The sequence below is a fragment of the Brassica napus genome, chromosome C4 (assembly GCF_020379485.1).
Source record: "Brassica napus cultivar Da-Ae chromosome C4, Da-Ae, whole genome shotgun sequence".
NCBI lineage: Eukaryota > Viridiplantae > Streptophyta > Magnoliopsida > Brassicales > Brassicaceae > Brassica > Brassica napus.
This window is the reverse complement of record NC_063447.1, coordinates 23,899,959-23,923,052: the sequence shown is the minus strand read 5'-3', so window position 1 is coordinate 23,923,052 and position 23,094 is coordinate 23,899,959. Positions and strand designations below refer to the sequence as shown.

Below are 23,094 nucleotides of genomic sequence, written 5' to 3'. Positions count from 1 at the left end.
AATATTAATTTTAACATTTTTGAAAATTAAAAATGTGTTAATTTTTTAAATAATCTATTCCTAAGATTACAAGCAATCTAACAAAAATAAAATAGTAATATAAGTATTAAAGAATTCTTAGAATTATGAGATTTTATTGTTATCGATAGTACATATTAATATTCGAGAAACATGTATAAAACTGAGTTGTCAAATATATATATGTTATGGACAATAATCACATGCCTTCCTACGTCACCTAAATCTTTGTTGTATTTATCCTAAAAACAATTACCAAATCAATCATGAACAAATTATGTAGTATAATTATTAACGAAAAAAACTCTGTATTGTTGTTTTAATTTTCTATATATATATATTTCTAGAGAGGACATGGTAAATTATTTTCTAGATCCGTCCCTCACACTATATGTATTAGTCTCGCATAAACTTGACCTTCTTCATTACATTTCAGGTGGCACAAAGAAATGGAGTTTGAATCTAAAATAACATACGCAAAACATAGAGTTGCCGAGGCGTGCTTGTGGGCAGTTGGAACATACTTTGAGCCTGAGTATTCTCGAGGACGAGTTTTACTAGCTAATGTAGTCATCTTACTCACAGCGCTTGATGATACGTATGATGCGTATGGCACAAAAGAGGAACTTGAGCTTTTCACATATATATGCATTGGAAAAGTACTCGTTCTCCAAAAACTTAAAAAGTTTTTTTTTTTTTTTTTTGGATTTATCGATGGCTGGCTTATTACATGACTTGCTAATACAGGTGGCTTCCCGAAGCACCTAACGGGATACCTGACAGCATGAAACACCTTTACCGGGTCATAATCGATTTCTATGATAAACTCGAGGATAAGCTTGAGAAGCAAGGAAGGTCCGGTTGTAGCTTCCATCTTAAAAAATCAGTTAAGACATTAAGAGTCAATTCTACGAATACTTTAATTGTTTTTTATTTATTTTAAAATCCTCATATTCAGACCTAACTGATGATTTTTTCTTAATCAGTTGAAATCAACAGCCAATGGATACATGCAAGAAGTAAACTGGTTGAGAAAGGATTGCATTGCTAAATTTGACGAGTATAAAGAGAATGCTATCTTGTCTTCCGCTTACTATGCCATAATGGGCGTGACATTCGTGGGAATGGGAGATGTGGCGAAACTTGATGCTTTTGAATGGTTAAGTTCGCATCCTAAAATTAGGATAGCAGCTGAGATTATCTGTCGATTCACAGATGACATTACTAGCTATGATGTGAGCACAAACTTCGAGTTTAGAATCCTAACCATATATAAGTATATCCAAGTTTTTCTAAACTATATATACACGTATGTCTCAAATTGAATATTCTTTTGCCAAGGTATTGAGTACTTTTGACATATTGACATATCATAATTGCAGTTTGAACACAAAAGGGAACATGTAGCGACGGGCATCGATTGTTACATGAAGCAGTTTTGTGTTTCCAAGGAATTAGCCTACATGGATTATTCAATATTGTTTCAAATGCTTGGAAGGAGTTGAATCAAGAGCTAATGAGGCCTCACTCGTTTCTATTCCCTTTCTTGATGCGAATTCTTAACCTTTCGCGTATCATCGATGTCGTCTACAGGTACGAAGATGCTTACACCCACCCCGAATTCTTGAAAGAGCACATTGTCTCTTTGCTCATTGAAAATATCCCCATTTAAGAATTTTTATTGTGGTGGACTGGTGGAGATTATTACAATCCACGGAATTTGACCTGATCCATTACGCAATGATGGCAAGGTAAATTTCTCATATTATGGTAGTTGAGCTATGTCGATCCCACATATTATTTGTATTTTTTAACCCCTCTTACTTAGTCTGTGTTACTGCTGTATTTGTACCTATTTTTATCAGTAAATTGTTTTTTTATAACATCTTAACTTTATTAATTTCAAATCAATGTAACATATTACATGAATCATAAGAAACATCAAACATGTTGTTATGTTGTTAAAAAGAACATTTAACAGAGACAGCAGTAACACGATGCTTCCTAACGCATTCGTATGATAGGCTGATTCGCTAGCTTTCTTCCACTTCGTTCTTGATCTTATAAGATCTTTCTTTTGGCTCTCAATTCTTGTGAGTAAATGCATTTTTTCTCTAAAAAGATCATTGGATACGATCCATCTGTTACATCGCAATCCGTCCCTAACACTCCCAAACCGGGAGATAACATGTTTAATTATACCTGTCCATGGCGTTGATATTCTTTTGCTTTGAAACCAATAAAGCAATAACTTCAAACCGTTTTGTTGTTGAGATATCTTCAGACTCCTTGCTTTAAATCGTACACTTCCCCATTCACTCCTCTGTATTTTATTCTTAATCATCAACACCACTGGATCATGAAGGAAAGCTTTTAGAATAAACAAGATGAGTAGCAATTGCACCACGTTTGTACGACATGAACCACCAAAAGTATAACCCAATGATTATACACCACGTTTCCAACTCCTCATGTATGACACGCATCCATCTCTTGAAATCTCCTGGCCATGAAGGTATTTTTTGTCGATTCCTTATTTGCACAAGGCAAGATCCTCGAATGATTATATCAACTTGCAACGAGTGCAAGGAAAGGCCATCGATACTGTAACTCCATAAGACTAGGAATTCCAACACCGGAGAATGATACCCCCGTTGGGAGAAGAGACGCACACCCAACGCTCAACGAAAACGCATAACTGATGATATATCTCCGAAAAATATCATAGGTGATATTCGCCGCTGACTAAATCCGGGTGATCGCAGTGGTGGGGTGACAACAAAACGCGATTTGGTTTTCTCCAAATCGAAAAACTTGATGTCCAATTCATCATGAATTGGTTAGATTACTAAAGTAACAATAACTAAAAAGAAAAAACAGGAAACTCCGACGGCCGAAGCCGCCGGAAACGTGGACCTCCGGTGTAGAAATGAGTTTGGTGGTGGTTTTCAAAAATAGCCTATAGCGTCGCTTTGCAGAGCGGTTTTTATCATTTATTTTATCAGTAAATTGTTTTTATTTCGATTCTTCTACCCATTTGTATTTTAACTATTATTTCCATGACTTGATTTCTATTGGGATATTTTATATATATATATATATATATAAATATATATTTGGTCGACTTCTACAGTGTTGTAAATAACAACCACACAATGGCAAGAAGAGTTTGACCTTAAACCAGAATCAGACACATAAACTCATTGGCATATTCTCTGACGAGCTCGCCGATGTAAGTTAGAAAGTATGAGTTTGTCGAAATATGGAGAATTTAAAAAAAAACACTGAGTAAACATAGAAGATAGACACAAACAATTGTTTATCCAGAGTTCACTTAGAATGGCTACGTCTCAGTGCCTGGCAAAGAGGCAATCCATTATAATCTCGAGTACAAAGATATAGAACATCTCTCTCTCTATCTCTCTCTCTCTCTCTCAAGCCTAACGGCTTGCTTAGTGTGAAAACACACACACACAAAATTGGAATACACGAGCTCCTCTTATATAGAAGGAGTCTATTACATTTTCCTAGTTGGATTAGGGCATTCGCCTCTTTCCATAATCATATTTCCAAAATATTTGCAACTTCCATAACTCCATTAAATAATATTTCCAGGATTCTATCTGTTGAAACCACGATAGACAAACTGTTTGACTTTAAACCAGAATCAAACACACAAACTACGACACACTTTCTGACAGAATCGTCGACGTAAGTTAGAAAGTATAAGTTTGTAGAATTATGGAAAACAGAAGAAGAATGCGAAAATATAGAAGATGGACACAAGTAATTGCTTACCCAGAGTTCACCTAGAATGGCTACGTCTCTCGGGCCTGGCAAGAGGCAATCCAGTATAATTTTAAGAACAAAGATATAAAACCTCTCTCTCTCTCTCTCTCTCTCTCTCTCTCTCTCTCTCTCTCTCTCTCTCTCTCTCTCTCTCTCTCTCTCTCCCTCACACACACACACACACACACACAATCTTACAATAGGCTTACTTCGACAAGAGAGAAGAGAACACACGAGCTCCTCTTATATAGTAGGAGTAGGGGTGTCAAAATGAGCTAGCTCGCTCAACTCAGCTCAGCTCATGGTGAGCTCGGGTCTTTCATGGGCTAGCTCAGCTAAACTCATTTATTATATGAGCTTCAATATACAAACTCGAACTCAGATCATCTCGATCATGAGTTAAATGAGCTAACTCGCGATCAGACATAAAAATTAAAAATAATTAAAAATATAAAAAATATTCTATTTTTATAGTATAATTTTAAATTAAAAAATCCAAAGCGTTAATATTTAAATACTGAATAAAACCAAGACCTAATAATATATTAAATCAAAGCTAAATCAGTGATCCAAAAATATATTTTACATAAAAGTCTTGTGATGATTCATATTCAAACTCTTTATCTATTCAAATCGTAAAGTTATATATATTCCGCATGAAAGTCTTAGGAATATTTATTTTTATATTTTAGTTCTAAAGATATATGATATGAGGATTTATATCAATATTCTTTTACATTTTAGTATATATTTATTACTTTTTGGTTTTATATTTTAATTTTATAAGATAAATATGATTAATATAGAAATTAATTTTTCATACATAAGAAAAATAGAAGTCATCCATATATACACATATATAAAACGACCAAGCTCATGAGTTAGCTCATGTTCATTAAAGATCGTTCATATAACTCGTGATCTAATTTAAACTCGATCATTAATAGACGCCTACTGTAGGAGTCTATTACATTAACCTAGTTGGATTAGGGCATTTGCCTCTTTCCATAAACTTATTAGGAATATTTCCAAAATACTTTCAACTTCCATAAACCATGAAAGTAATATTTCCAGGATCCTATCAATTTCCATAACTCATAAAAGTGACATTTTCCTTTCCTTATATGACGTCCTTGTCTTGGTTTAAGTTATGTGATCTTGTTTGATATCTATCGCCAAATCCTAACGAAGTCCCTGACGAATTCCTTGACGCTGTCTATGATGCCGTCCTTGATGAATCCCAACAAACTCCACCTTGATGACATCAAACATGATCCACTATTTAGGTTATGCAAACTCGTGCTTTGCCAGGCAATGCTGAATGATCCTCAGTGTTCGGACATCACAAGGAAGTCCACAGTTTCCTCAAACTTCTTTACCAGAACCACCTTGGTTAATATATCAGCAGAATTCTTAGAAGTACATATCTTCTTCACACTACATCACCTTGAGCGATAATATCCCTAATGAAGTGCATCTTTCTGCTAATGTGCTTAGTTATCTCATGAAACACATTATTATTTGCCAGACACAATATACTTTGAGAGTCACACGATATATCCACCGTGTCTTGCTTGAATTCAAGCTCCTCCGCTAAGCCCCTTGACCAAATTCCTTTTTTTGACTGCTTCAACCAGCTCCATATACTCCGCTTCATTCGTTGACAAAGCCACTACACTTTGTAGACTTGATCTCCAACTGATTGTATTCCCACCAGCCATGAAAACATAACCTGAGATCAACCTTCTCTTGTCCAAATCTGAAGCAAAATCAGAACCACATAAACCTTCAACCGTAAACACCTCATTCTTCCTGAAGAAAAGTTTCACATCTTGTGTTCCCTTCAGGTATCTCAATACCAACTTAAACGCATTCCAATGAACCATCCATTGCTTTCTCATAAACCTGCTAGACAACCCCAATGCATACGCCAAATCACACCTTGTACATATCTTAGCATATGCTTCCGATGGCATTAGCATATGGAATATCATCCGTACTTGTCTCTGCTTCATCATCATCTACGGCAGACAATTTGAAATGTGCGCCAACAGGTGTTGACATACTCTTTGACTCATCTATGTCGATACCTTGAGAATCTTCATGATATAACTAGATTGAGATAGTGTCAGAATCCCCTTTCCACGATCCCTCTCAATATCCATTCCTAAAATTCGTCTTGCAGGACCCAAGTGCTGAGTAGCTGCTTTACCTTCCTGATCTCTGCCGCATCCCTTGACGCAACCAACATATCATCCACATATAACAACATATAGATGTATATACCCTTAGTTACCTCCTTGATGTAAACACATTGATCATATTAACTCTTCACAAATCCATGACTAACCACAAACTGATCAAAATATTTGTTCCATTGTCTTGGCGCCTGCTTTAGTTCATAAATAGCCCTCTGAAGTATACAAATGTGATCCTCCTTTCCTTTAACATGAAACCCCTCTGGTTGCTCTATGTAAATCTCTTCTTCAAGTGTACCATGAAGAAACGTAGTCTTTACATTAAGTTGCTCAATCTCCAAATCCAGATTCACTGTAATTGACAACATAAATCTTATGGATACATGTTTCACGGCGGGTGAAAAAATTTCTTGATAATCAATACCCTCTCTCAGAGGGTATCCCTTAGCAACTAACCGAGCATTGAATCTAGGCTTCTCAACACCAGGTATACCAGACTTCGGTTTAAATACCTAATTGCAGCCTATCACCTTACACTTACTAGGACTTCTCACAGTCTTTCAGGTTTGGTTCTTATCCTGTGAAGTCATCTCTTCACCACATGCTTCATCCCACTGCCTTCTTTCTTTGATGTTCATTGCTCTATGATAGTCTTGAGGTTCTTCAGCACATACGTCATCAATTACATATAGAGCAAATGCTGCTATATCCTCGAACTCAGAGTACCGTGCAGGTGGCACTATTCTTCTCTGAACTCTATACCTTGCTAACTGATGATATCCTTCAAAACTTTCACCTTCTTCATCATTTGCGTCAACAGCTACACCTAAAGTCTCAACTTCTGGTTCTGATGCAGATCATGCTGCTTCTTTCAGCGCAATCTGATTTCTTAGCTCTTCTATGTCATTTGGTTTAACCTTGTAGACATTCAAATTCTTTTAGACCTTATCTTCTGTAAATACCACATTCCTGCTTATAACACATTTTTTCTCTTCAAGAAACCAAACTTTGTATCCTTTCACACCTGATGGATAACTGACGAAGATTTCCTTTTTAGCTCTGGCCTTGAGCTTTTCTTAATCTACATGGAAGTAAACCATTGATTCAAGTCTTCTTAGGTGCAGATAACCAGGCTTCTTGCCTAACCAAATTTCCCCAGAATGTTTTCATCTATGGCAGAAGATGGACTCATGTTTGTCACATACGTTGACGTAGACAACGCTTCAGCCTAGAATTGTTCCTCTAGACTCGACTCAACAAGAAAGCATCTCACCTTCTCCATCAGAGTCTTGTTCACACGTTCAGCTACACCGTTCTGCTGTGGTGTATATGCACATGTCATGTGTCTCTTGATTCCAAGGTGCTTGCAGAAGTTGTCAAACTCTGCGTTACAGAATTCAAATCTATTGTCTGTTCTAAGACGACACACCTTCATCTTGACTAGATTCTCCACCAACTTCTTCCATTCACAGAATTTACTAAATGCTTCTCCTTTAGCAGCTAAGAAATATATCCAGACCTTCCTTGTGTAATCATCGATAATAGACAAGAAGAATTGCTTTCCTGACAGACTTGGCGTCACATTTAGAGATCCGCATAAATCAGCATGTACATTCCTAAGAGCTTCACATGTAACTTGTCTCCCGATGTGGAAGCTTAATCTCTTGTGCTTCCCTATCAAACAGCTCTCACAGAAATCCAAAACTTCAATCTTCCTCTTATCAATAACCCCTTTCTGGCAAGAATTTGTAGATTCTTCATACTCATGTGACCAAGACGTCTATGACACAAGATTGTCTCATCCTTAGATGGTTTCTTTATGACACTGCTGTTTACTTCACTTGACACAGTTTCACCATGTAACAGGTACAATGACTCACACAAGGTTCCATGCTTGTAAAACCTAATCTTCCCATGTCCACTATTATGCTCAAAGCCTAAAATATCCAAGGTTCCAGTAGATATCAAGTTCGTTCTTAGTTCCAGAATATACATGTCATTCGTGAGTCTCTTCACAGAACCACCATAAGCTTTGATGTTGATTGTACCAATCCATTGCACTCCAACCGCGCAACCATTACCAAGAAGAACTTATCCCGACAGCTCTTGGAACGTGTGAAACCTATCCCTCCTACACGTCATGTGGTAGGAACATTCATAATCAATTAACCACTTATCATGATGCAACCTATCTGAAACTGACAGTGCATCATCCTCTGATTCAGTATCTATCACAACGGTTGTTTCAGCTTCGTCTTCTCCTCTACCATACATCTTCTTGTATGCATAACACTTCCTCTTGGTGTGTCCCTTCTTCCTGCAGAACCAACAAGTTATCCTAGACCCTGAGCTCGATATAGAATTTCCCTTATCATTCTTCACAGGATCTTTCTTCTCAGTCCTTCCTCTAGCATAATATCTTTCACCATTATCTTGTGAATCCGTAGAGGTCTTGAAATTCTGATCTTTAGACCTTGCTGCACTTGTCACCTCTTTCAACGACAATGTATCCATGCCGTACTTAAGCGTTTTCTTAAGAGAGTTAAACCGTGAAGGAAGCAAATTCAGAAGCATAATCGCTTGTACCTCCTCTGACACAGTTACATTCACGCTTGACAGGTAAGAGACAATATTCAAGAAGTCATCGAGATTCTCATCCATACTACGAGTATCAACCATCTTGAAGGTATAAAATTCGTGCTGCAAGTGAATTCTATTCGGTAGAGTCTTTGAAAGATATACCTCTCCAGTGTAGACCATGTAGAAGCAGCTGATGTACACAACTCGATCTTCCTTAACACGTGATCTCCAACACCGAGAATGATTAGATTTATCGTCTTCTCTGATCTTTCAAGCCTTTCGGCTTCCTCTTTCACCAACTGTTCCATGTAAGCATCTTCGTCTTCATCCTTCCGAATCGCTGATACAGAAGGTAACGTAGACTCTTTTAATACATCATTTAAACTAAGGACAGAGAGATGCGCTAGCATCCTCCACTTCCACAATCAGAAGTCTCCCTTCCCATCAAACCGCCCAACCTCAATTCTTGCATTCGTCATTGACAACCACAAACCTTGCTACGATACCACTTTGTTAGCAAAACTGTTTTGACCTTAAACCATAATCAAACACACAAACTCCGACACACTTTCTGACAGACTCGTCGACGTAAGTTAGAAATTATAAGTTTGTAAAATTATGGAGAACATAAGAAGAACGCGAAATTATAAAAGATGGACACAAGTAACTGTTTACCCAGAGTTCACCTATAATGGCTACGTCTCTGGGGCCTAGCAAGAGGCAATCCACTATTATCTTAAGAGCAAAGATATAAAACCTCTCTCTCTCTCTTTCACAAGCTTACAATAGGCTTACTTGGAAAAGAGAGAAGATTACACACGAGGTCCTCTTATATAGTAGGAGTCTATTTCATTAGCATGGCTGGATTAGGGCATTCGCCCCTTTCCATACACCTATTAGGAATATTTCCAAAATACTTCCAACTTCCATAAACCATGAAATTAATATTTCCAGGATCCTATCAACTTCCATAACTCTATAAAAGTGATATTTCTCTTTCCTAATATGATGTCCTTGTCTTGGTTTAAGTTATGCGATCTTGTTTGATTTCCATGACCAAATCCTAACGAAGTCTCTGACGGATTCCTTGACAAATCTATCAACTTCCATAACCATAAAATTGATATTTAAATTTCCTAATATGACGTCCTTGTCTTGGTTTAAGTTATGCGATCTTGTTTAATTTCCATCACCAAATTCCGATGAAGTCTCTGACGGATCCCTTGACGTAGTCTCTGACGCAGTCTTTGACGAATCCCAACAAACTCCACCTTGATGACACCAAAACGATCCACTACTTAGGTTAAGCAAACCCCGATGCTCTCGGTCATCCCAAGGAAATTTACAGCTTCCTTAAATTATCTAACATGAACCACCTTGGTTACAATATCCTCAGGAACTTGAAACCCAAAATCGAAGCCCAAGTTGAACTTGAAATAAAAACCCGAATATAAAACCAAAATCCAAATCCTGGCAGTGCTTTAATATGTAACTCTTTCCTTATGCAAAAATTAGGTAGATCCATCGCTTAGGTAACAATATCTTTTTTCTTTCCGGGAACATTCAACACAGTGTTAATATGATTATCAAAAAAAAAATTCTCAACCTGTATGAAGTCCAAGTTGTGGGGAAGAAGAAGGTTCATCTAATACGGAAATTCCCAAAATATAATCTTCTTCCCCCAGTTGTGATATTTGCCTTAATCAGATATACTACGAGAAAGGTTCTTCTGTCCATTTCCTCCACAATCGGCTGTTCTGTGCACTCTTTCAATGTTGTTTATTCTTTCGGTGAGAATTTCCTCTCCTGTCAACCATAGTAGAGGAGAATCAGTAATTGTCTTCCTTATCCAAACGCTTGGACAGATCGCCTGTAAGGATAACCCATAGGCAGAAACGTTCAATGATTTTCAAACAAACAATGTATTTTTCCATGTTGTAACCAAAATTACTTCGTATCATCTAAACAATATGGACAAGTTAAAAGACCATGAGTCATCCAACCTGACATCATGTCATAACCTGGAAAGTCATTAATTGACCAAAATAATGAGGCTTGGATTGTGAATTTTTCCTTCCTCGAAATATCATATGCTTTTACCCTGTCACTCCATAAAGTTTGCAATTATTCAATCAACGACTGCAGATTATTTTCAGTGATCTTCTTTGGATGTCTTAGCCTGTAAACTTGTACCGATAAAAATAAATATTTTGTTTTTATACATATACCGGGAGGTAAGTTATATGGCGTTAAAATTACGGGCAAGACCGAGTGTTTCACCATTCATTCCAACTGGATTAAATCCATATGTTGCTAATCTTATATAAATCCAACTTTCTGCAGCAAAATTGGGATAAACCTTGTAAAATGCTTCTATGTTGCTTCGTCAGAAAGGTGATGTATTTATCCTTCATGAGAGACATATTTCGTGTGCCATCGCATTTGTGATGCAGTCACCTCTAGTTGATGCTTCAACGTCTCCATAATAGGTGTATAAAACATTCTTTGTTTCAGAAGTTTTTTCCCCTTCCCATGCTTCTGGTAATATCTATCTTTCCCACAAAACCAATACACCAACAGCTCATGATCTTCCTTCGAAAATAACATGTCATTATCGTAACAAATATCAATCTTGACAACATGGAGACCAATCACCTTCATCACCTTCTTCGTCCAATAAAATGACGCTAGAGCTTTATTTGGTTGTGACAGAACATCTTTAAAAGTTTATGTTATCTCATCCACCCATGACTCCACCAAATTATGATTGGTTTTTACTTTCATTAAACGTGAAGGCAAGTATAATTGAGTAATTCCTTCAACACATCCATCATATAGTGGTTGATTGGCTGCTTCAAAAGTTGAAACCTTCTATCTTAACATTCCTCATCATTAGGTGCTTCCATTGCATTCTCCAATATATGGGTTGACCCAATGTCTCCTCCCATATTAACATTTATGTTCTGCTGATATGACTCTTCTTCCGCATATTGTGTTTCTTCTCTCATAAATTGACCAGCTGTTGATGATTCTCCAACATCATAGTAATTTTCTCCACAGCTTGACCATACATTAATTACTTTGAAGCCGACTCAGTTGATGAGTCTCATAGATGTTCTTGCATCACATTTCGTTTGGTTTTGACATCTTCCACAAGGACATAACATGGGTTTCGTCTGGTTGAAGAATTTTGATTAGAAGCAAATGTAATAAATACTTCAACACCTTCGGTGAACTCTCTTTAAACATGATTATGGATAGGATCAAATATATCGATCCATCCACTCTCTTGCTTAAAATTTATTTGACACTGAACTCTCAAATTTATTTCTCTTAAGTTTACGTTTCTTGCAAAGCTTCTTACAATACGAGAGTGAAGGGTAGTTTGATTTTATAGAAAATAGTAGCCACGTTTTTCTTATGATTTTTGCCACGGATCTAAATTTAGATCAAAAAGAATATTTATTAAAAAAAATATTTTTTTTCTCTCTAAAGAATACGAGAGAATAAGAATTTTTGTTACTAAATAGACAGTGTATTAAATTATATTCCAATTTACCTATGTCAACACTAGAAGATTTTGAAATCTATGGAATTTACTAAAATAATTAAAGCATATTATTACAATATCAAAATAATAAATAAATTAAATATTACATAAAATAAATTAAATACAATTATCATACAAAAAAATTGAAGTTTATTTTTGCAAAATTTTTAGATATTTAAAAATACTTCAACATTGGATAAATATAATATAGTGTTGGTAATATTTTAATATTTAAAGTATTTTTATTTACTATATGAATAATTTGTATATTTAAAAAAGATTCAAATCGGATTTGGATATTTTAATATTTTAAATCAACTTAAGAAATGGGACCAATGTCTGAACTTTTTGAATCGGATTAACTTAACGGATCGTATCATAGATCCTAAAGATTTTGTCCATCCTTACAACTAGGGCACTAGGTACTATCATGATAACAAATTTACCAAAAAAAAAAAATATCTTCTAATTCTAGAGAAAAGGAATGACCACAAATTGGGTATATGGTGGGTGGATAAGTATCACATGATTGTAGGCACCAAATTTACTAGATAGGTAAATTTGATATGTAAAGCAAAAAATTTACAAATAACATGAATAAAAAATACAACAATATAATACCGTAGTTGGAAAAGAACAAGGTTGAAGCAGAGTCGAGATTAGATCTCTTTCCTTAATCCTTTAAACGTCCGTAGTGTGCCGGTTTGATACATTTAAGAATCTCAGGATACAACTGCATATATCTTCAGTCTCACAGCACTTGAGAACCAAAGCAGCATGACGAACATATTTCTATGTTATACACTAACACAAAACAAAAAAAGAACTAGGAGAAGATGGTTTTGTTTGTATTGGATGTGTGTATTTTCTAAATGGCTAACAAGCGTTTATATAGAAATAAAAGAATGAGGATCATCATCATTACTTTATGATACAAATCATAAAGGTATGATTTTCTTTCTTCAAAATCACACAACAAACGTAAAGTGGTGTTATGGAGCATTAAGTCACATCAATTACCATAATGAAAAACAAAATTTTCATTAACCCTTGACCGTAACTTACTAGCAAAAATATTAATATCTTTGACCAATCAAAGCTAATTTATTTTGTTATGATTTTACATTTTTATATTTAAACAAATATAAAAGATTACATAAATATGATTTAAACCATAAGTTATTAGACACAAAGTCTATCTAACAAATTTAAATCAAATTTAAACTCCAAAATCCAATGTGTGCATTTACTAGTTTTTATAATTAGCCAAATTTAAAAGTTATAAAAGTTTTTGAAGACACTCATTTTGGACCTTCATTTCTCATTCAAAACCAACTTTGATTTTGACATATAGGTACACTACTTCACAGTGTCCAACACCCGGTTATTCCAACGAACGTCTTCGCTCGGAAACTTACCACAAATGATCTAAAACCATTTTTTCAAAAACGAGTTCCAACAATCCCCCACATGAATAGAAATGACTCTAAACACTAGACGACTCGATAGACTTGACAGACTCGACAGACTCGAAAAAGACTCGATAAAAACAAGTTTTGAGAGTATAAACAAAAAATCCACTGCATGATGAGTTGGTAGCAATTTTTCAGCCTTGAACCAGTAATTGTTAATAACTATCGGATTTACTCGGCCAGGAGGTAGCCATAATGTCTTGAACCTCCCGGGCTTTGGTGTAAACCTAGACAATAGCCAAAACACAACTTCATTTTCCCATAGATTAGGTTCTCTATTTCATTTTAGCCGTGAATAGTCCTGGTAATCATGAGGGAACTTGGAGAATATAGTCTTTCCTTCATTCTCCTAGAGACGACCACATTTCATACTCACAAGGTGATTTGCCATTAGTTTTGTTTAATAATTCAACATTGCCGTATAACTCTATCCGACAAAAACATATGAATTACTTTATAAATAATCAAACCAGAGATAATCAATAGCATGTGTTGACTAAGAACCATTAACCGATAACAACCAAATCAAGATAAACCGAATATTAACCGGATCAAATAATAAAGCTTTTTTTGCACAAAAAAAAAACTAAAAAACCGTAAAGTTTGAAGCCGATTGCTTATTTTATCAATGAATCAGATTCAGTGAATAATTAATAAAAATTGAAATACGTGTTGAACTAGATTGAAATTCGTACAACAATGATCAACCAAATCATTTTCTATAGATTAACTATTATCTAATGAAAACTTGTTTGAAATAACAGCAGCAGACGTAGTAAAACAAAACGGCAACATAACGAATGCATGAGCAAATTAATTCAAATCAGAAACACAAGCGGAGAACAATAAACGAATCAGATTCGCAGAAAATAATATTATGAATATAATATGCAAAACGCTTATGTCCTGCAAAACATATTTGTTAGATCAAAGCATATCCAAAGCGCTAAGCTTCTCCACGGCACCGTTAAATGTAATTGCTTCACAATCAAATATTTCAATAGCGCAACAAGGCAATATGAAATTTTAATGGATTAAGACTGTAGGCACCAAATTTAGTATATAGGCAAATTTGATATGTAAAGCAAAAAAATTACAAATAAAATGAATAAAAAATACAACAATATAATACCGTAGTTGGAGAAGAATTAGGTTGAAGCAGAGTCGAGATTATATCTCTTTCCTTAATCCTTTAAACGCCCGTAGTGTGCCGGTTTGATACGTTTAAGAATCCCAGGATACAACTGCCTATATCTTCTGTCTCACAGCACTTGAGAACCAAAGCCTGTCGAACCTATTTCTATGTTATACTCTCAGACACAGAACAAAAAAAAGAAGTAGGAGAAGGTGGTTTTGTTTGTATTGGATGTGTGTATTTTCTAAATGGCTCACAAGACTTTAAATAGAAATAAGAGAACGAGGATCATCATCATTACGTTATGATACAAATCATAAAGGTATGATTTTCTTTCTTCAAAATCACAACAAACGTAAAGTGGTGTCATGGAGCATTAAATCACATCAATTATCATAATGAAAAACAAAATTTTCATTAACCCTTGACCGTAACTTATTACCAAAAATATTAATATCTTTGACCAATCAAAGCTAATTTATTTTGCTATGAGTTTACATTTTTATATTTAAACAAATATAAAAGATAACATAAATATGATTTAAACCATAAGTTATTAGACACAAAGTCTATCTAACAAATTTAAATCAAATTTTGAACTCCAAAATCCAATGTGTGCATTTGCTAGTTTTTATAATTAGCCAAATTTAAAAGCTATAAAAGCTTTTGAAGACACTCATTTTGGACTTCCATTTTTCATTCAAAACCAATTCTGATTTTGTCATATAGGTATACTACTTCACAGTGTCCAACACCCGGTTATTCCAACGAACGTCTTCGCTCGGAAACTTACCACAAATGATCTAAAACCATTTTTTCAAAAACGAGTTCCAACAATCCTCCACATGAATAGAAATGATTCTAGACACTAGACGACTCGATAGACTTGACAGGCTTGACTACCTAGACAAGACTCGACAAGACTCAAAAAAGACTCGATAAAAACAAGTTTTGAGAGTATAAACAAAAAATCCACTGCACGATGAGTTGGTAGCAATTTTTCAGTCTTGAACCAGTCATTGTTAATAACTATTGGATTTACTCGGCCAGGAGGTGGCCATGATGTCTTGAACCTCCCGGGATTTGGTGTAAACCTAGACAATAGCCAAAACACAGTTTCATTTTTTCATAGATTAGGTTCTCTATTGTGTTCATTTTGGCTGTGAACAGTCGTGGTAATCATGAGTGAACTTGGAGAATATAGTCTTTCCTTTATTCTCCTAGAAACGGCCACATTTCACCCTCGCAAGGTGAGTTTTGTTTAATAAATCCACAATGCCGTATAACTCTATCCGACAAAAACATATGAATTACTTTATAAATAATCAAACCAGAGATAATCAATAGCATGTGTTGACTAAGAAACATTAACCGATAACAACCAAATCAAGATAAACCGAATATTAACCGGATCAAATAATAAAGCTTTTTTTGCCGAAAAAAAAACTAAAAAACCGTAAAGTTTAAGCCGATTGCTTATTTTATCAGAGAATCAGATTCAGTGAATAATTAATAAAAATTGAAATACGTGTTGAACCAGATTGAAATTTGTACAACAATGATCAACCAAATCATTTTCTATAGATTAACTATTATCTAATGAAAATGTAACGACCCGGTTTCTTAACCAATTTGTTTATGATTATATTTAATTAATTTGATCTAAACCGATTTGATTTAATTAATTATCTCAATCTTCTGGTTTCGTGATATATATAAAGCGTATATATTCTCTTCCTTCTAAACCTAAAGGCAAAGGCCAGCCACCATTATTTTAGATCGAGCCAGAGCTGATGCCATTGTTATCCACCTCTGATCATCACTCTCTCCTCTCCATCTCTGTCCTCCTTTGTTCTCACGTTCTTCTTCTCCCTCTGAAGCTGTGCGTTGTTGTACGAGATGCGAGGCGCAATCACCACCACCACCACCGTGAACCATCTCACCTCGTCCCTCCGCGGAGCCTTGGTTCACACCGGAGGAATTACTCTTGTCACTAGAGATGTGGATCTATGGAGCTTTAGCTTTTCCGAGAAGGTTATTGCATTTTGTAGCTGTTTCTTTTGCCGCAAGCAACGTCTTTTATTAGTGAAACCTAAAGCTAATATTGTGTACTTATATAATCTTGTTATGGTATTGTCCTTATGCAATCGTGCTCTGGGTCGTGTTAAATCTCCAATGAAGTTGGCAAACCCATCGCTTGCATGATCCGAGGTGAAACCCTAGGTTTCTTGGTAATCAAGTTATCTTTGGTTATTGTCCGATTCATTTCGGGTTCTCCGACATTGGCTAAGGTGAGGGTTTTCCCGTTAAATCCCGAGCTAGTTTAGTACTGCTATTATGGAAAGTCTAGTTTCGAAACATGATCTGTCTCTGTGAATTGAGTATGTTTGCGAGTCTTGTTTGTTTATTATTATTATTGATTGTTAAACCAGAAATAGGATAATAGAGGATTCAACGGTTGAATGAATTGAGTGATGTTAAAAACTGCTATATATGTATATATAAATATGTCCGTTTGTGGTGATTGCGGGTGCACAAAGACGTTTGTGTAAGCCGCCGACGAGCAGTGTGATTGCGGGTGCACAAAGACGTTTGTGTAAGCCGCCAACGAGCAGTGAGATTGCGGGGGTACAAAGACGTTTGTGTCAGCCGCCGACGCGCAGATTCTAGGAGTACAAAGATGGACTACTTTACGCCTAGAGATATACATATATCCTTATGAGAAAATGTGGGGTGTATAGAGTAGCATGTACTATCAGTGCACTGGATGTTTTATGTGGTGTATTAGACACTGTGTTTGTTTCATGCTAGAGCTAGGCCTACATGGTCGTAGTGCTATGTACTGAGTCAGTGGTTTGCGGTTTAGCATCCCATACCTCACGGAGTAACTCCCCTGTTACTCACCCCTCTTTCTTCCCCTTGCAGGTGAACATGACGAGTAGTTAGATATGTGGACGGATTGGTGTCTTGGGATCGTTGTATTTTATTTCGGTTTTAATTAACTTTTCGATTTAATGTATTTGGTTTTAAATTATAAACTTGTTTTATTTGGAAATTATTTGATTAAAAGGTTTGACATTTTATTCGGTTTTATAAATTGGTTTAATTTGGTATTTTTCGGTTAGTAGCACGCCGTTCTCGAGAGAGGAGGAGACGGGTGTTACAGAAAACTTGTTTGAAATAACAGAAGCAGACGTAGTAAAAAAAATATGGCAACATAACGAATGCATGAGCAAATTAATTCAAATCAGAAACACAAGCGGAGAACAATAAACGAATCAGATTCGTAGAAAATAATATTATGAATATAATATGCAAAACGCTCATGTCCTGCAAAACAGATTTGTTAGATCAAAGCATATCCAAAGTGTTAAGCTTCTCCACGGCACCGTTAAATGTAATTGCTTCACAATCAAATATTTCATTAGCGCAACAAGGCAATATGAAATTGTAAAGGATTAAGACTGTAGGCACCAAATTTACTAGATAGGCAAATTTGATATGTAGAGTAAAAAATTTACAAGTAAGATAAATATAAAATACAACAATATAATACCGTAGTTAGAAAAGAACTAGGTTGAAGCAGAGTCGAGATTAAATCTCTTTCCTTAATCCTTTAAACTCCCGTAGTGTGCCGGTTTGATAAGTTTAAGAATCCCAAGATACAACTGCCTATATCTTCAGTCTCACAGCACTTGAGAACCAAAGCCTGTCGAACCTATTTCTATGTTATACTCTCAAACACAAAACAAAAAAAGAAGTAGGAAAAGGTGGTTTTGTTTGTATTGGATGTGTGTATTTTCTAAATGGTTTAAAAGCCTTTATATAGAAATAAGAGAATGAGGATCATCATCATTACGTTATGATACAAATCATAAAGGTATGATTTTCTTTCTTCAAAATCACAACAAACGTAAAGTTGTGTTATGGAGCATTAAGTCACATCAATTATCATAATGAAAAACAAAATTTTCATTAACCCTTGACCATAACTTACTAGCAAAAATATTAATATCTTTGACCAATCAAAGCTAATTTATTTTGCTATGAGTTTACATTTTTATATTTAAACAAATATAAAAGATAACATAAATATGATTTAAACCATAAGTTATTAGACACAAAGTCTATCTAACAAATTTAAATCAAATTTAAACTCCAAAATCCAATGTGTGCATTTGCTAGTTTTTATAATTAGCCAAATTTAAAAGCTGTAAAAGCTTTTGAAGACACTCATTTTGGACATCCATTTCTCATTCAAAACCAACTCAGATTTTGACATATAGGTACACTACTTCATAGTGTCCAACACCCGGTTATTCCAACGAATGTCTTCGCTCGAAAACTTACCACAAATGATCTAAAACCATTTTGTCAAAAACGAGTTCCAACATGATTAAATTGTGTGAGAATCGATACAAGTCCTACTTGTTCAATAATTGTATGTATTGTGGATACAACACAAAATCGTTTTGGCAGTTTTCAGGAACATGTGATTACGTTTCTTTTTCTCCTAGCGTAGCATGTGAGTAAGTTGTGAGGAAGTAAGGGATTCCTTTCTTCTTTTTTTTATAATAATATTATAAAATATTTAATTTTGACTACAAAAACTATTATATTTTGCAAACAAAATGTGATCTACAATACCAGACCGGAGTAGAAAACATCGGACACCAACGAAAACAAACAAACCCAACACGACCCAAAACTGGAAAGCTCAAATCCAGAATCGAGATCTTCAGACGGCGAGACGAAAGGAAGAAAGAGAAATAGAATGGAGAAGTTTGGTCAGACGGATATGCAGGGCCGTGTCTGAATAGAGGCACATAAAGCATGTGCTTCGGGACCAAACAAGAATTATATATTTAGAGAGCTAATATTATCATAAAATTTACATAGCTCGACTGGTATGGACCTCAGGATGCGTATTAAAGGTGCAGAGTTCGATTCATAAGACTGAAATTTTAACTACTTTCTCTGATTTTTAAAGATAAAGGGGCCAAAAAAGAAATATTTTGTGGGCAGAAATTTTTCAAACCCGGCCCTATAGACATGGGAGCATAGACAATTCCATAGGCCTGGGTCAACCAAAATGACACGCGCCACCAGAAATTTCCAACTGACACCTACTAAAGGGAAACAAAACATCTCACGCCTTGCAGAGTCGAATCTCTCAAACCCATCTTGAGTAAGGTAGGGAGCCTTCCACTGCTGGAACACCAAGGCAGTGTAGCTAAACCTAACATCAACACTCCACACCGGAGACAAGGTCTGACAAACAAAACAACTCTGGAAGATTATTCACCAACCAATACGCACCTCCACCGCTGATGAGAAAGGAAATCCCCAAAGCAGATCTGGAAATTTGGGAACTCCCTTTGTCGTCAACCAAAGAGCTGGCCTCCGCATCTTCCCCGACAAATTCGCCTTATCTTGACTCCATAAGAAGCCGGTTTCGAGGAGGGCCAACACCGGGGCCCCGAAACTGAAACATAGCATCCACCGACAAACTCTAGAGAAAAAGGATATAGGAGAATCAAGAGAGGAAGAGAGGCAGAGGCAAATATAAAACAAAGGAAAGAGGAGAGATATCCGCCGGCAACGGTGGTCTTCCACCGCTAGCGACAGCTAAAACGAAAGAATGCTTGAGAGTTTTTTAGAGGTTGAAAAATATTTTCGTTACTTTGACTTTTGTGAACAAGTTTGGAAAAAGATCATATTTAAAATCTATTAGAACTTGATCCGCGCACTAGCGCATGTATTTTTTTATTTTTAAAAAATATATATATTTATCTTTTATAAATGTAAATATATATTTTTAAAATTTATCTGTATAAAATAATTTATACCATTTTTAAACAAAATAATTTTATAGTTAATAATGAATAATTTTCTTTCCTTTTTTGATATGTCAATTGTATCATCTATATTTTAAAATTTGATCCGTGTGTACGTCAGAATGTATTTTTTTATGGATCAAAATTTCAATGCAAAATAAATTTGTTATCTATGATTATATTTTATTTATACAATATAAAATTCAATATATCATTTATATTTTGTGTTTTATATTATGTATTTTATAACATTTTTGGGTTTTTCGACATAGTTAATAATACCAAAATTAAAAAGAACCAACCCATAATAATGGACATCTTTTTACCTCTTTGGCATTGATTAAATATAATTTAATTTTTAGCTAGATTATACTCTATCCGTTTCTAAATAAGTGTCACTTTGACATTTTTAATTACACATGTTTGACCAATAGCATTTGAGATAAATAAATTTATTTATAAGATCAATGCACTTTGCAATTATTTTAGCTGAAAACTAAATAAATTTTGCATTGGGATTTTAAAGTGATACTTTTTATGTAACATGAAAAAAATACTATAAATGAAACTTAATTTAGGAAAATGCATTAATAAAACAGAAAAAGACAAACATTAAAATATGTAGTTTAATAATTAGTCAGTGGTAAGTGTAAATAAGTTTTAAAACTAAGAGGCACTTTTTAATGGTCCTTCTATTTTAATAATATAGATTTGAAGCTATATTTCTTGAATGTTTCTTCGGAAAAAGAACAAGCAAAAGAGTAAGTGTCCTGAGATGAATAACTGTAAAAACTAAATTTTAAAGAAAATACCTAATAGTGGGTTGCTTCCCACTCAGCGGTTTGTTATAGTCATTTAGCTTGACTTTGGAGGTTGTTTTTGACTAGTAGTGATCAAAGTGACCACTTGGTCGTATGCAAGTGTCCACTTCATCGTTGCTCATTTGGAACCAAGTGCCAATGAAGCTTCTTATGGCCTCATCTCCTCTGTTCCACTGATGCTTTATTTGTTCTCTAGCAACCTCACCAGCATGCATCCTATGCTGAAGATTCCCAATGATGCACTGTTACATTTCAAGTCTGGCATATGTTGATTCGGAGTTGTCCTTCAGCTTCTGGTAGACATCTTCTTTCAGCAAGTCTTGAGAGAAAGTGATCTCATCAAGCTTATCATCTAATGACTTCTCGGTAACTAGCTTGTTTCGTAGTGCTGCATAGTTGTCGTCGATCGATGCTCGAGTCCTTCTGTCGATCGATGGTGATGGTTCTGCTCGAGATTTGAGTTGTGTCTGAATCGTATCCATCTCATGTTGGAAAACGTCCAGACGTGTGGTCAAGGAATCTACACTATCACGTAGTGGGGTAGTAAACACCATCAAGCCGATATGTGAACGATTGTAGCCTATCTTCGAATGATGTGAGTCGAGCGTCGATCGATGCTTGGATGTGAGCGTCCATGGATGGTTGAGCATGAGTGGCGATCGATTTTGATCTTCCTGCACCGACTGCATGTTGTTTCTGAAGTATGGCCATGTCTTGCTTCATCTCATCCGTTCGTGTTGTCAAACAGCTGATCAGTTGTTGAACGGGTAGTAGATGTCATCGAGCCTCTTCGAATGATAATTATTTGAAGTTCTGATATCTCTGTAGATCTCTGCTACTAACTCATCAATTTCTGCTTTGCTGTAGTTGTCTTGCTCTGGCACGGTCGGTATGAATACTTATGTGTTCTCCCATCGCGGTTTCCTCTTTCTGTTCTGATGAAGTGTGCTTCTTCTGCATTCGAAGTGACCGTCGATCGATGGTGCTGTCGCATTGTCGATCGATGGTAGATCCTCTGATTTGTTCTTCGGGTTGAAGAAGTTACTAGACCCATTCATGGCAATGATTTCAGTTATGTCCTCCTTGGATATGTTGAGAATGAGTCCATGCATTGCTCTTGCTTGGCCTTCTTGATCCCTGAAAATATCAAATTCATCGGGAGTTAGATAACCATAATATGTATTATCTTGAACATGTAACTTGGAATCTGGTGTGTGATGAGTATCGATCGATGGCTGGAAGTCGCTGTCGATCGATGTTGACGTTGCATCTGCAAAAGATGTATGGAGAAGTCCTCTATCATCCATGGCTAGGTCACGGTACTCAATAGTCTTTTCTCTGTGGTAGTCCTCGTCATACTCATCAGTTTCCATCTCAGGTAATGCAGTGTCTACTGCAAAGCTCTCATGATGGCTCTCGTCTGGGGGGTGTTGATATACCATGGATTTTACCCATTTTTAGCCATGGTATATAGGTGGTTTTAAATACATATTAGTTGTTTTGGAGTCTTTTTAGTATGTTTTCATGTTTTGGAGTGATTTGGAGGAAAGTGGTGATTTTGGTGCATTTTGGAGATAAAATGATAAAGACCCGTAGATGACCATCGACCAGCCTAGCGATCGATGATTCAGGATGATAATTGATTGAGACACACTCTGTGTTGTCGATCGACGTCGAAGCGCGCAGATGCCAAA

At 35.6% G+C, this 23,094-nt stretch overlaps 1 protein-coding gene across 1 annotated transcript; it reads left to right on the top strand.

Moving 5' to 3' along the window:
* The first annotated feature begins 775 nt into the window (after positions 1 to 775).
* Positions 776 to 2,280, top strand: LOC125585396 (alpha-humulene/(-)-(E)-beta-caryophyllene synthase-like). Its single transcript, XM_048754347.1, has 3 exons — positions 776 to 904; positions 1,005 to 1,327; positions 1,401 to 2,280. The coding sequence occupies exons 1-3, from the start codon at positions 803 to 805 to the stop codon at positions 1,423 to 1,425; spliced, it is 450 nt and encodes a 149-aa protein (XP_048610304.1). The 5' UTR covers positions 776 to 802; the 3' UTR covers positions 1,426 to 2,280.
* The last annotated feature ends 20,814 nt before the right edge of the window (positions 2,281 to 23,094 follow it).